At 34.7% G+C, this 14,859-nt stretch overlaps 1 protein-coding gene across 3 annotated transcripts in view; it reads right to left on the bottom strand.

Annotated features, from left to right (window-relative positions):
* LRCH3 (leucine-rich repeats and calponin homology (CH) domain containing 3) overlaps window positions 1–14,859 on the bottom strand; it is a 91,126-nt gene that overhangs the window by 18,724 nt on the left and 57,543 nt on the right. For 2 of the 3 annotated variants that reach the window (XM_012733260.1, XM_012733257.1), the window contains exons 11-17: window positions 13,448–13,502; window positions 12,917–13,063; window positions 10,418–10,468; window positions 8,624–8,677; window positions 4,819–4,890; window positions 1,408–1,456; window positions 810–917 (exon numbers count right to left, since the gene is read on the bottom strand). In XM_012733260.1, coding sequence (XP_012588714.1) covers window positions 810–917; window positions 1,408–1,456; window positions 4,819–4,890; window positions 8,624–8,677; window positions 10,418–10,468; window positions 12,917–13,063; window positions 13,448–13,502 — 536 coding nt within the window. The remainder of the gene's footprint in view (window positions 1–809; window positions 918–1,407; window positions 1,457–4,818; window positions 4,891–8,623; window positions 8,678–10,417; window positions 10,469–12,916; window positions 13,064–13,447; window positions 13,503–14,859) is intronic. The other variant, XM_012733265.1, reaches the window with a different exon arrangement.

Below are 14,859 nucleotides of genomic sequence, written 5' to 3'. Positions count from 1 at the left end.
CATTATACTCCTGCTATGAGTGAAACCATCCGGTATTTTTCTTTCTCTTAAATATTTTTTTTTAAAGTAGCTATTTGGACTTGAGATGTTTGTAACTGCTTGGGCACTTCTTGTCATATTAACTAAAAATCATGAGCCTATGTAGATTGAAAAAACAAACAAACAACTGATTCAACCTTTAAAAATAAAAAAAATAAACTTTTACCAACATAAAAGTATGGGGGAAAAAACTTATGACAGAGAGGAGGAACATTCTCTAAAGGCCTAGTATCTAACATACTAAAGGTACTAAAGGGTACTGAAACTTGTTCATATATTCCATAACCCACTTTTAGGGGGTACGAAGTCACTTTCTAATTAAAACAAATTTAAACAAGATTCTCCTGTTTCAATGTGAGATCACTAGCAAATATTTAGTTGTTGCAAAGATGATCTCTTAGGATAGATATTTAAAAGTGTAAACAAAAGCCCTTCCTGGTGGTACCACAGGTGAAAACACAACACCCTGAAGTTACTGTAGCCACTGCAGCCATGAGTTCGATCCCTGCCAGGGAGGTGACTCACATGGCACAGCAGACCTCTCCCAACCCACCAGCTGCTCCCCTCAGCAGTGCATTTCAGTAGATCTGCCTGTTCTACTCCCCATTCTGTCTCTGGTGACTCCTCTCACCTCCCACACCTCTGGCCTGTACCCCAGTTCTGTATATATAAATAAATCTTTAAAAAATAAATAAAAGCATAAACAAGTACTATCACTGTATAAAGTGTCCCTTTCCCCCCTATAAACCACCCACCTCACTACCACCTACCTTTACTTGTGTCTGCCCTGACACCTGCTCGGAAAAGGAAGCTTTCAGGGCGTTGGGGCTGGTTTCTCTGGGCGGTAGCAGGAAAAGAATATGCAGGAGAATGATGAACTAAATCAGCATGGAACATCAAAACAAAATAAAGGAGGTGGAAAAGAAATTAAATAGAACCACAGATATACATCATAAAAGTTCAATAAATAACACAAAAAACAATCTTGGCAATGATGTAAATGCAATTGCTTATTAACATAAAATCTGGTACAGAAAAGTTAGATCTGAAAGCAGAATAGCCCTTTGTATTTAATTTTTTGCATGTTACTTTTGATAATTAATAAAGAAAGAATCAATATTAATATATTGAATACAGTCTCTTATAGACCTATAGCTCTGCTAGCTCATATTTAGGATGAGCAGAAAGGGTGAGCAGTCAATTGTTGAATTAAAAAGTGGAAAATTTGCAGACAGTTCTCAATTTTGTGTTTGATTTTCCGCCTCAAGAAAAGAAGCCAACCAAAGCTATCTAAGCAGTAATTTATCAGGAAAACTTTGGCAAACCATTATAACCTCATGGTTTTAAATGCACCTTTGAGTTTATTACCTGTTTCTGATGTAGGTGAACTTGATACAGCATTAGATCTGTCATTATTCTGCAGAGAAACAGAGATGAAATATATGAATTATTATTATTCAAGAAGAGGTACTTTCCACATTTATGGTAACTTTAGGATTATAAAAGATAAAAACCACGTAGCTCTTCTTCAAAATAAAATCTATACAGGGGGAAAGGGAACAGGATCAAAACAGGTGTTGGAAGAGCACAAGGGACTATGCTGATGATACATTGGTGAATTAGGGGTGGGAATTCCACAGGGGTTACAACCGAGATGAAAAAGCATACATTGTATAAAAATGAAGAATGATGTGGGGGGAAAAATATAAATATATATATATACACATACACATATAAGCAAACAAAATAAAGTCTAGAAGAATTTGTGTATGAATTAATTTTATGTTTTTAAAGAACAGAGTTTTTATTTAGTACTACAGAATTCAAGGTATATATAAAGCATTCTCTAAAGATAGTTCCATTATCAACAGGCCTTTCCTAATTCCTACTGAAATTCATATCTAAGACAGAAAATTTTGAGAGAATAAAATTTTACTTTATAATAGCATTTTCCTGTCATAGTTGTGAAAGTATTTTACCCCCTTATAGAGAATAAAATTTAATTGTGTTGACAAAATGATGTAGGCTTCTATATTTCAATTAGGAAATAAGGATTTTAATGGTGATAGTTATTTTTCCAAGTTCAAGTGTTTAAATGCAAATCTCAAGTCATTAGCCAAAGGAGAGAGAGGTAGATAAGTAGTATATAGTTTACTTGGAAAAAGGAAATACAGTTAAGAAGGAGCAGAATCAAGAAAAGCTAGAATAACATCAACAATTTTTCAGGCCTTGAAATCTAGTTATGTATACTCAGTAATTTAAATATAACTTTATATGATAACTAAGACAGTTTTGAACTAATAGAATGATACACACAAACACACACATATCCCTTGCTCCCATGTTTTTTTTCTCCCTTTTGGTTTCATTATTTTCAGAATATCACTGTAGATGGGTCAAATGAAATTTATGATGATGGGTAACTTTAATTGCTAAAACAACAATGGAGCCATGCTGTTGAGAAAATTTTGGCTGATCTAGAAGACAAACTTGTGGAAATGGTTCCTTGGCTTGATATTCTTAGGTTATGAATCAAGAATTAAAAATAAACAACAGCAACCTGTAAAAGAAATGAATAGGCAAAGACAACTGAGGCAAAAGTTGAGTATCTTTATAAGGAAATAGACTGTACTTATGCTCAAGGAATGTGAGATACGAAGAAAACAAGTCAAGGAGAAAGACTTATTTAAGGATCAATGGAGGAAATAGAAAAATTTAGAGGTAGAAGAAAAATATTTAAAAACCTATTTGTAGGAATTACAGTAGGAGTTTAAACATGTTAAAGAATAAATGGTAACAGGAAACTCTATTAAATGACTTGAAGTAAAACAAATTCCACTGAATGACAGCAAATATTCTCTAGGTCCAGAAGCATATCATCAAAGATAATATAGAATTGAGTATAATGAAAAATAAAGCCACCATAGAGAGGACTTACAAAATGTTGGCTTTTAAAATGTACGTTTATTGAAAATATAAATCTAAGCGACTTGTATTCTAGGATACTAAAATAATTAGTCTGACTCACTCTGAAGGCATTAACCTGTGAGATAGGACTGTTGGAGAAGAGGAGGGCAAAAGAGAATTAAGATATAATCTTCTGACATAAACTCAACTTTAAGCCTGGTTAAGGAGCAAAAGAAAGAAAAGCATGCTTAAATACAATGTTTACCTGCTATAAAGTAATAGGGATACCAAAAAATGAAGAACAGATCTTCCTAAACTAATTATTTTATAGTGAAGCAGATATGATAACTGACAAAAGGTTCGATTTACCACATAGTTCTTGGAACACTCAGATTTGTCCTTTGTAAACTGTGATTCTCTGGGAGAGAATAAACCCCCAACACTCTAAAGTAATGAGTGTAATGAATTGAGTTCTCTCCTATATATCTAGAATGGAACTAGTTATATGCCTCCTTGGAGAACTTAAAATAGTTCCCTCACATAATTTTCTGTATTGTCATTCAAATAACACCTGGCTGAGAAAGGTTAGCAAGGGGATTAATACAGAAGAAAACTATAGATAAAGCTTTATTTATTTTATAAGAGACAAAGTTTATCAGACTTACAGATGTTATAAAGATGGAAGGACATGATGCATGAATCTGAAAGTATTATGATAAATCAGAGAAGTAAAAATATTTAAAAAACAAAATTAAGTTTTAGGAAAATAAAAGATACAAGATGTGGAAATTTATTATTTACTTAGGAGTATAACTATCTGAGTGGTATAGTGGCTAATAAGCAAAATAAATACCTAAATGGAAAAAGCCAACTGAGTTAGGCATGTGAAAATCCTTGTTTCATGCTAAATACCAGACAGGCTCTAATAAAGGCTACATTTCTAGTTGGGGGCTGTGAAGCTAAAAAGAAGACAGAGAACTTAGGCAAGTTCATAATGACTGACAGGCCAGGAAAAGCATATAAAAGGTTGAGAGTTTATTTAGGGAGCAGACAGAGGTAGTGTCAGTACTATTTTCAAATGTGAAGATTTTTTCATAAAGACTCTAAATAACTAGAAAATCTTCACATGGGAAAGAAAAGAAGAAACAAATGTAAACCGGAAGACAGATAAGCAGACAAACCTTGACAGTGAGGTTTATTAACACCAGTGTAGTGTGAACTCAGATATGACAGACAGCAGCCAAGGTATACTGGCACTGTAAGCCATGTTAAGAAACTCAGACTTTATTCTACCACTTACAGCCACTGAAGAGTAGTTTTGAAGGCCCAGAAGCCTTCAAAAAATTAAATACTTCAGGTTCTTTAGTTAGTCTTGTGTTTTATGATCTTCAGAGCAACTATTCAACTGTGTTGTGAAGTCAAAAGCCATTTATTACATAAACATATGGGAGTGGCTGGTTGCCAATAAAATTATTTTCAGGTAATGTGGGACCACAAAGGGACCACAGTTTGCTGACCCCTACTGTAGAGTGTTTTGGCAGTAAGAGTTGTGGGGAATGGGAATCAAATTATAGTATATGCATATTAGACAACAGAGTTAAATTAATAATTTACAATCATAAAAACCTCTGATAAAAAAATTTGAACATTTCAAACAGACTCTGAATATAAAGAATTAACACAGACTTTATGACTATTTCTAAAACTTTTAAACTTTCAAGTGAAATTAATGTAGACTCATTGCTTGATAAGCTGAGATATATTTCACACAGTGCTAGATTCCAGATTGTGGCTACTCAACTCCATTGGAAAATTTAGGACCTCCTTTAAAAAAATCCCTCCCCTAGTTCCTGGTAAATTACAGGAGATTACCTTCAGAGGAAGGAAGGCAGAAGACTGAGACAGCATAGAAGCACAGCCCACTTGATTCAACCCTGTCAGTGACTAAAATGCAAAAGAGAAAGACAAGAAACAGAAGGCAGTATTTTTGTTAACAATTTGTCAGTGAGTCAGGCAGGCCGGCAGGCAGGCAGGCAGGGAGGGTGGGCAGGAGGCAGGGTAGAAAGGCAGGAAGGCATCTGGTCAGTGAAATTAGAAGAGGAGAGGTAACTGACAAACTTTCAAAAGGCTTATTACTACCATCCTGATAAAGGCAGAAAAGAGACTATCTGGGGGAAAAAACCCAAAATTTATAAAGCAATACAATTCAAAATACTTTAATACCTCATATCATGTCAATCAGAAAGTGAAAGGCATGATTTGTTAATTATTTTGTGTAGAAATGAAACTCAGAACATCAGTATCTTTTAACAAACAGTCCTAGTAATGAATGAGTCCCAGGACAGTCTTATGACAGATGAAACTAATCCAGTCAAAGAGTTAATTTTAACTGAGCAGAATGAGAATAAGAACAACTTTTTAAAATGTAAATCCAAATTAGTTTATTATAATAATATGTTTCTGACGTGAGAAGACATAAGGACTCTGCAACATACCTTAAGAATAAACTAGCACTTTTTTCTGCCTTTGTGGAAGTCCAAATGACCTCTAAGAAGGTAAGTGGAATTTTCTTTTACTTTGAATCCTTTTCACTAACCTACATAAACTAGTTGATATATGGTAGAGATGTAAATAGAGACAAAAAATGCTAGAATCTATTGTGCTGAACTATAGGTAAGAGCTGTTCAATATACGACAATATTTTCATTTGGTAAGGAGAAGAAATCAAAGTGGCTTTCAAAAAGGTATACAATAAAATTGTACCTTAAATTAAAATAATGATAAAGATTTAAAGATATTAAAGCCTTTATAAGTTAAATAATTATAAAAATTTAAACTGAGATTACAAATACCTGAATAGTGAAATAAATAAAAACATGTGGGAGTTTAGAGAATGCTGTTAGATGGCTGGCACAATAAGCTGCATTCTTAAATGATAGTAAAGTAGCAATGTACCAAAGAAAAAGAATGTGACAACATACACTGTACATGTTTCATCTATTTAGATTCTGGCCTACCTTAAAAATTTGAATATAGGGCCCTCCCTAGTGGCACAACAGGTTAAAGCACAGCACTGCAAGCTAGCCACAGCTGCTTCAGTGCGAGTTCAATCCCTAGCCTCAGAAGTGACCACATGGTGTGGCAGACCTCTCCTGACCTGCCCACTGCTGCCCTCAGTAGTGTATTTCAGTAGATCAGCTTGCTCTGCTCGACTCTGTCTCTGGTGAATCGTCTTACCACCCCTAACCTCTGGTCTGTACCCCACTTCTGTATGCATAAATGCATCTTTAAAAAAAACTGAATATACTGTTATTACTGCTAATCTAGTATTAGTGAATGTTTGTGTTATATGAATGTTATAAAAAAGGTGAAGTCATTATAATTTGCAAAAAAAGGAGAGTAGTGAAGAGAACGTAAAATGAACCTCCAGAATTTTTAGTACCCAGAAATGGGATATTGATGCAGGTAGGAGACAGATGAAAGCACATATGCCAGAAGGGCAGCTTTACGAGAATTCAGTGTAACTGGTATTAAATATTACAAATATTTGTTTCAAGCCATATATTTCAAGGTCTTTACATCAAATTTGACATTCATTTTAATATAGCATCAGACCTTTTCATTACAAAACAATTTACTGAGGAATTATAAGGTGCATAGTATTTATGTGACCATTCAGGAAATATTTATTAAATACCCAATATATCCCAGGAACATAGATAGGGGCTGAATACACATATGTAAATGAAAGACAATCCCTGTGCCCATGATGCTTACAGTTTAGCAGTCTAATAAGGGAGAAATATAAAACAATAACCACCCATTTTAAGTACTATGAAGAAAAAATACTAACAGCAGAGACATAAGTTTGATTTTGGGGTAAGGGATTATAGATGAAACACATTAAAGATGACAGATGAGTAGTAATTAACCTAAGCATATACGGAAGGAAGGAGAGTCAAGCAGCAGGCATAGCATGTGCCAAGGACCAGAGGTAGGAAAGGGCTTGCTCTATCTGAAAAGCTGAAAAATGTCTTGGTATAATATGAACCCAGAGATGACATACAGCAGCCAAAGTATATAGAACATGGCTTTCAGGCCATGTTAAGAAGTTTAGATTTTATTCTACCATACAAAGCCACTGAAGAGTAGTTTTGGGAAGCTCAGATATATGATTTAAAATATGACTCTTTGGACACTATTTGGCATATAAACCACGTGAGATGTGGTCATTGTTTAGAAAGGCCATCTAACTTAGGTCAAATAACTATGTGTATGTATGTATGCTTTTTGAAAATATTTGAAGGTCATCTCAAATTGAATGCTAAAGGGATTTTGCTATCATTTCTCCAGATTTCACTTCTTCCTTGACAAAAATAATGTGGGTACTCAGGTGATTTACTATATATGTAATTAAATCTCATCTTTAGTTTTCTAAATTATCTTCAATTATAATGGCAGGTTATTATAGCATCATTTTTAATGCTTTTATCAAGTCGGCTAGATTCTAGATTTAAACACAACCTTGTACATGCTAGCGATGTGACCCTGGACAAGTCACATTCAAGATATTCTGTGCCTCAGGAGTCATTTGTAAAATGGTGGTAAGTTTAATCTTAACTATTAAGGTTGCTGCAAGGAGTGAATGAGATAATTCTGGTTAAGTTTCTAAATCATCAAAGGCTCTCAATGTTTTTCTGCATTTATTTAAATTATTATTTGCTTCTCATGTTAATTAACTTCCACTGAAATTTCAGGAGCCACTGGTTGTATTTATCAGTAAGACTGCCCAGTTAAAATATGCTGTGTCCATCTCCAAGGAAATATGGGTTGCACAATACACAGAAATTTTAACAGACAATGGAAGTTTATATAATAGGAATGTCATGCTGAAATACATAGTTCATGCAGTATTTGCAATGATGGACTTGCATATGACAGGGATTGCTATAGACAGCTTATTTTTTATGGAGAGTTTTCAATGCTACTGTGAAAAAACATAAAACATGATGGGGAATTACATAAATAATTAGAATTCTTTTATAAGACTGATAAAAAATACTTTCAATAAAGTTTTCTTGCTATTTTCATCTTCAGTTGCTGAAATGGGCAACAAAAGTAAACCAAAGTTAAAAATTATTAGGGTGTAGCATTCAAAGTTAATGTTCTCCTGAGTTCAAAATATGGGAATACAGAGATAATCTTGAGATGTAGGGTTTTTTTTTAAGTCAGGGATTTTCACTAGTGTAAAACAGATAAAATTGGATGCCAAATATAGTTGTATAATTAGCATCATAGTGGGAAGGAATCCACTTAACACAGAAATGACTCAAGTCAAATTAATATTAATAAAGTAAGTGCATCTGGGATTAGATATGACATTTTAAAAATGAATATAATACATCTGCTTCTCCCAACATACATAAAATGTCAAAATAGTTCTCAATGCAAATGTTTTTCTTTTGGCAAGACAAAGATAGTGAATCCTAACTGTAGAACACTGGAATACAGGGGGTAAATCATAAATAGCAATGTAGGAAAAAGTTGCAGCTATTTGTATTTTGTAATGTTTATCATGTTTTATGGTATTTAGCAAATTTCACAATGTAAAGTATAAAAGCTATTTTTTAATCTTTTGATCCAGCATGTAATACTCCATTTTGGGCAAGGCTCTTACCACTAACAAGGCACTATCATCAGTGTGCTGAGACCTTCTGGATGGAAAGTGACACTGGAGTAAAGAAAAACGAAGCAATGTCAAAAACAAACTATGCATACACACAATGTATTCTGCAAATACACATATAAACAGAAAGACATGTTAAGACATACTTGGGAAGATTGACATAAGACCATAGTCATAATCATTTGGAATTCATGTACTCTGGTAGCTAATATCTTGATCCTAAAATGGCTTAACAACTTCAAATATGATCCTACTGCCTAAAAACTTTCTAAATCAAAGAGGGAAAAGGGAATAAATTATTCTCTGCTCACAGATGAGAAAGCTGAAGTGAGTAATAATATAAAGAATCTGTGGTCATTTGGACAAATTAAAAGCAATACATCCCAAACCATGATTTCTAGTCTAGGCATCTCTTTATTACCTTTCTTACACAAAATGTAAGGATACAATTGGAAATTTTAAAAATATACATGAGAAGTTATACATTTCTCCTGAGAAGTTTTGGTTTTCAGATAATGATTTACTCAAGAATGACCATGAAGAAGGGACTATTGGATTAAAAAAGGTGTGTACTGGCCCTCCCTGGTGGCACAGCGGGTTAAAGCACAGCACTGAGAAACTAAAGCCACTTCCACATGAGTTCAATTCCCGCCTGCCCCGGAGGTGACCACATAGTGCAGCAGACCTCTCCTGACCCTCCTGCTGCTCCCCTCAGCAGTGTACTTCGTAGATCTGCCTGTTCTGCTCCCCACTCTGTCTCTGGTGAAGGCTCTCGCCGCCCCTGAGCCTCTGGCCTGTACCCAGTTCTGTATGAACAAATAAATAAATCTTTTTTAAAAAGGTGTGTACTGACTTGTATCAAATTTGGTTGTCAAAGATTTGACAGAATTATCACCAGGTGAAAAAGACTGAAAATGCTTGATTGAATCTTTCAAGGAGTATAGCAATATTCTTCAAATAATTAAAAAATAGTCATTGTATGTCTGACAATATTTTAAGAACCCCTTTGCATTAGACAGTTAAAGTTTCCAGTAAATCTTATCATTCCAGAAACACATTCTTTAAAAACATTAGTTCAAAATTAATGCTTGTCAAGACCCATGTGCCGATTCTCAAATAACTTATTTTATAAAAAGCAAAGTCAAAATTCACATGGAATCATGCCTTTATGCATTTGTTAAGGAAGTAATGACCATAAATAGAAAAAATGAGAAAGCAAAGATAAAGGAAAATGGCTAATGAGAAAGCCAAGTTCAATAAACACATTTATTTAGTATGCCTTATTTTGACAGATCAAAGCAGGACCTTAAAGTTTTAAAAGGTTTAACCATTAATTTTAACTTGTAATGAACATGTACTATCTAATTTAAAGACCAATGTGTACAAAGTACAATTGAAACATGAACACTTAGGGAATGAGCGCTAAAGCTGAAACAGCTTTTATGTTTAGTAACAACAACATTCACTCATGTCAAATACAGCTCCCAGGACTATCTCATTACACAGTATGCTTTGAAAATGGATAGATGGTACATCTGGTGAGGGTAGAAGAGAGACACAAATAATCTCCAGACGAATGTGTACAGAATTAAAAAGCCTACCTATGAATTCTGATAAACTCTCTGGACTGTTTCTTTTCCCTGTAAGAAGAATTTTGTGAGGGGGAAAAAAATACAATAGCAACATTCTGATCACTGGAAACACATGATAATCACATGCAAAATATTTTATTTTCATTGTAATAAAAAATACTTCCAAAGAAAAGGTGATTATAAGTACACTTACCTCACCATCTAAATGTGGTTGTTGTTTTTGTGGACTTTGTGATGCTTTCTGCTGTATGTCCGCCACCCCCCAAAAAAGGGAAGTTAATTAGAATCTTGAACAATGGAAATGATAAATTCTACTTCCTAAAATAACTACTCACATCAATTTTTGTATCTTTTGTATATAGTACGATTTTAAACTTATTGGTTATAAGATACTCCCCTTTCCCTTAATTTACAATTTAAATGAGGGAAAACAATAGAGTGACAGAATATTTTCATGTCTATAAGCATCTATAAATAGAAATTTGAAAAAGTTGTATGTACACATACGTAAATACATTCAGTCAGATTTGTGATCTCTACTGTGTAGTCTCTATGAAATTATTCTCTCTTTCTCTAAGGGTTTCAAGTATCACTCTGATGATAAAAACTTTACCTTTCTCCTATCAATCAAATTTGGGTTTGTATTTTCAAATGCCATGGAAACTCTCAACTTGGAAACTTTATGGTCACCTCAAGTTCCACATTGCCAAAATATACAAATTCCTAGGCTAACTGGCTTTCCCCCAAATTTGCTCATTTTTGATAATATATCAAATAATAATAACACCTGTGCTTATTATTTTAACAATGTGTTCCCCTGCATAGTATTTCAAGTAATTCTTACTTTGGGCTGAAAACAAGTATCACAAATATACTCATTTAAAGATAAAGAAATTGGGCCCTCCCTGCTGGCGCAGCGGGTTAAAGCACAGCACTGAGAATCTAAAGCCGCTTCTGCATAAGTTCGATTCCCGCCTGGCCGGGAGGTGACCACATGGCGTGGCAGACCTCTCCTGACCCGCCTGCTGCTCCCCTCAGCAGTGTACTTCAACAATCTGCCTGTTCTGTTCCCCACTCTGTCTCTGGTGAAGACTCTCACCGCCCCTGAGCCTCTGGCCTGTACCCCAGCTCTGTATGTACAAATAAATAAATCTTTAAAAAAAAAATAAATAAAGATAAAGAAATTGAGGATAAAAAAGATTATGTGATACGTGCAAGGTCACAAATTTGGTAAGTAGCATAGCCGAGATTTGCACCTACATCTTCTGACTCTAAATTCTATTATTTTCACAATGCTAGACTAGCATTGAAAGCATTCTTTTAGCTTCAAAATCTTACTTAGGGACCTTTTTGTCCTACTCTTCAATGATTTATTCAACATCTACTACATATTCATGCACAAGGCATAATGCTTCTTTTGGAATCTCTTCTATAGCTAATTTATAAAATCCAGTGTGGTGGTAGGGGGCATAGCACTCACCCTATTAAGAAATTAGGCACATATATAATAATTATTAAACAGCTAATATTGAATAGTTAAATATTACACATGAAGCAATTAAAGACACATACTTTTCAAAGTTAAGCAAATACTAAGTAGGAAAACTAGTCTGACCTGGAGCTCTTTCTACGTGTTAATATTGTCTCTCTTTAGATGCCTCAAAAATCACCTAGTTTTATGCCTTTATTGTGCCCTCTAGTGTAAATGTTGCACTTACTTTCTACTTCATTTCCCTCTTCTTTTCCTTTTCTTTCTAACATATTCCCTGATGAGTAAATTAGCTTTTTATTTTTGTCTCAGGTTTTTCCCTACTTTAGAATTTATTATCTTGTGCTTAACAGATCAAGATTCAGCGCTAAACTGATATTTCATTAATATGATTAGCTCTTCCCAGTTCCTGATCTCTACATAAGGCAAGCTAAATGAGTTCATACATGTAAAAATTCATAGAACAGTATTGAGACCACAGTATTGTGGCTACTTAGGCAGCTATTATTTACTGAGAGTCAGTACAACATTGTGGTCACAGAGTAGGGATTGGAGTCAGCCTTTCTGGAGTTGAATTCCTGCTCTGTCACTTACTACCTGAGTATTTAACCTAAGGCAAAGTGTTATTTTCTTATGAGCATTAAAGCTCACATATCATGGACCTGACACATTTGAAAAAAATAAGAGAGTTTATCATGTAGACATCTAGTACTTAAAGAAGATGGTATTTAATTTATGAAACACAAGAAAGAGTCACTCAGGGAACAAGAGAGAGTTATTCATTCATAAAACCATTCAGTTAACAAATACTATTATAGGCTAGACCCCAATAGGGATATAGAGCAGTGATAAATAAGACAGACATGGTACCTGTCTTCATGCTGTTTACAGATAATATTGGAGAGATATTAAACAAATAAAAATACAAATAGTTATGAAGAAAACATATCAAGGAAACGATAGAACAAAAAAGACTTAAGTAGTACAGGCAAAAAAATCTACACCAGATTTTGATGCAACTCCAGAGGCTGAAAATATTAAAACAGAAATATCAAAAGGAGTTGATAATTGAGAATGTGAGGTGAGAAGGAAAAGAATCAAAGATGACATTAAAGTACTAAGCCTGTGAGTATTGCAAAAAGAAATAAGCACTTACTTCTAAGGAACTTAAGGGATATCCTTAAATGAATTCAAAGGACTCACCTTGACAAAGTCCAAGACAGCATCTCTCTGAATCTGCTTGGTCCTTATTTTCTCCTCTTCATAATGCAGAGCGGCAAGTTGTGCCTCTCTCCGAGTACGCTCTACTAATTGTTCTTTTCTCCGAAATTCCAAGTCTGTATGTGATAACTAAAACAAAAATAAGTTTTGTACATGCAAATGCAGATTAGGATCAACTTATCAATAGTCCTTGTTAACTGAGGTAACTACTGCTAACTCAAACAATTTTTAACTTTGAAGTCACCTTGCATTTCTTCAAATTTGTTTTTGCTAATCTACCCCTCTTGAATATGTTCTTAGATGTATTCTAAGGACCACTATGTGGGTAAAGATTTTCTAGTTAATGTCTAAAAACACCATCACATATATTGAGTGCATGTTATAGTAACCAAATGTCTGAGGAGACAGGTAAGTCTGCAGATACCTGGGAATTAATGGTCATTTTAGTATTATAATAGATGAAAACTAACTTAGATAAAAAATAAATAAAAGCTAAAACGACAAAAAAATTACCTGATTGTGAGCTGGTGTTAATGACACTAGAGAAGAAGATGGTTCAACTGGAACCCTAATCCAAAAAAGAAAAGGGAAGGGAAAAGTCTTTGATGAAACAGATATTAAAAGAGAAGTGAGATTTTATTGTTAATATAGCTTTCTATTAATCAATAGACAAACTGACTAATCAGCACTGAAAGATGAACTGTATTTTGTAAACTTGATCCCATATCATTAAATTAAAGCACAGGAACACCTGATGTCTCCAACTTACATTTCATATGATATCATTTATCAAGATGTTGCTAAAACTGCCTGTCAGCTGGTATTGACAATACAGTTATTTGAGATCACTTTACAAACGGTATCGTTTTTTTATAGCAGACACAACTAGCCTCTTCTTTACTCTCATGATTCAAACATGATACATGTAAATAGAGATCTTTTTTTTTAAAGATTTTAATTTATTTATGCATACAGAACTGCTGTACAGGCCAGAGGTGCAGGGGTGGTGAAAGGATTCACCAGAGACAGAGCGGGAAGCAGAACAGGTCCAGTGACAAAGTACACTGCTGAGGGGAACAGCGGGTGGGTGAGGAGAGGTCTACCATGCTATGTGGATCACCTCCAGGGCAGGCGGGGATCGGGATCGAATTCATGGGGAAGTGGCTTTAGCTTAGTGCTGTGCTTTAATCCGCTGCACCAACAGGGAGGGCCCAGAGATCTTTTTTTAAAAACAGAATTTATCAACAGAAGTCTGGATTACCACAGGAACTGCTAACTATTCTTGTAAAGCACTCCTACTGGTATTTTCAACTCCTACTGATTGAAACTTTAAAACATAGTACTACTCCCTCCTTAGTGTCATCAGTGATACTTACTTTTTTCCTGAAGTAGATTTTTAGCTTTTCAAGTCTCACTTACTGATCTATATTCAAAACTAACAATGTTGAGAGCTAACTTTTTGACAGTTAAGACTTTTAACTTTTTTTTAAGTTAAAACTGTCTTTTAACTTTTCAACAGTTAAATTTTTTTGTCAGTCTGTCAGGTTGATTTAAATGTGTTATTAAGGAAATAAAAGCAAAGCTGCCAGTAGCTTCTGATTACCATCCAATAGTGACACAAGTCCTGCTACTAACATCTACTGTCTCTTTGGCAAACAATTACCAAAATACAACACATTTTTAAATGTCTCCTGGGGAGCAGTGCTACTCCGCATTTAAAAATATTGGTGTAGGCCCTCCCTGGTGGCGCAGCAGGTTAAAGCACAGCACTGAGAAGCTAAAGCCACTTCCACATGAGTTTTGATTCCTGCCTGCCCCGGAGGTGACCCATGGTGTGGCAGACCTCTCCTGACCCGCCCGCTGCTCCCCTCAGCAGTGTACTTCGTAGATCTGCCTGTTCTGCTCCCCACTCTGTCTCTGGTGAA

Source organism: Condylura cristata, unplaced genomic scaffold (assembly GCF_000260355.1).
Source record: "Condylura cristata isolate star-nosed mole 26May11 unplaced genomic scaffold, ConCri1.0 scaffold00003, whole genome shotgun sequence".
NCBI classification, from domain to species: domain Eukaryota; kingdom Metazoa; phylum Chordata; class Mammalia; order Eulipotyphla; family Talpidae; genus Condylura; species Condylura cristata.
This window is presented reverse-complemented; position numbering and strand designations above follow the sequence as displayed.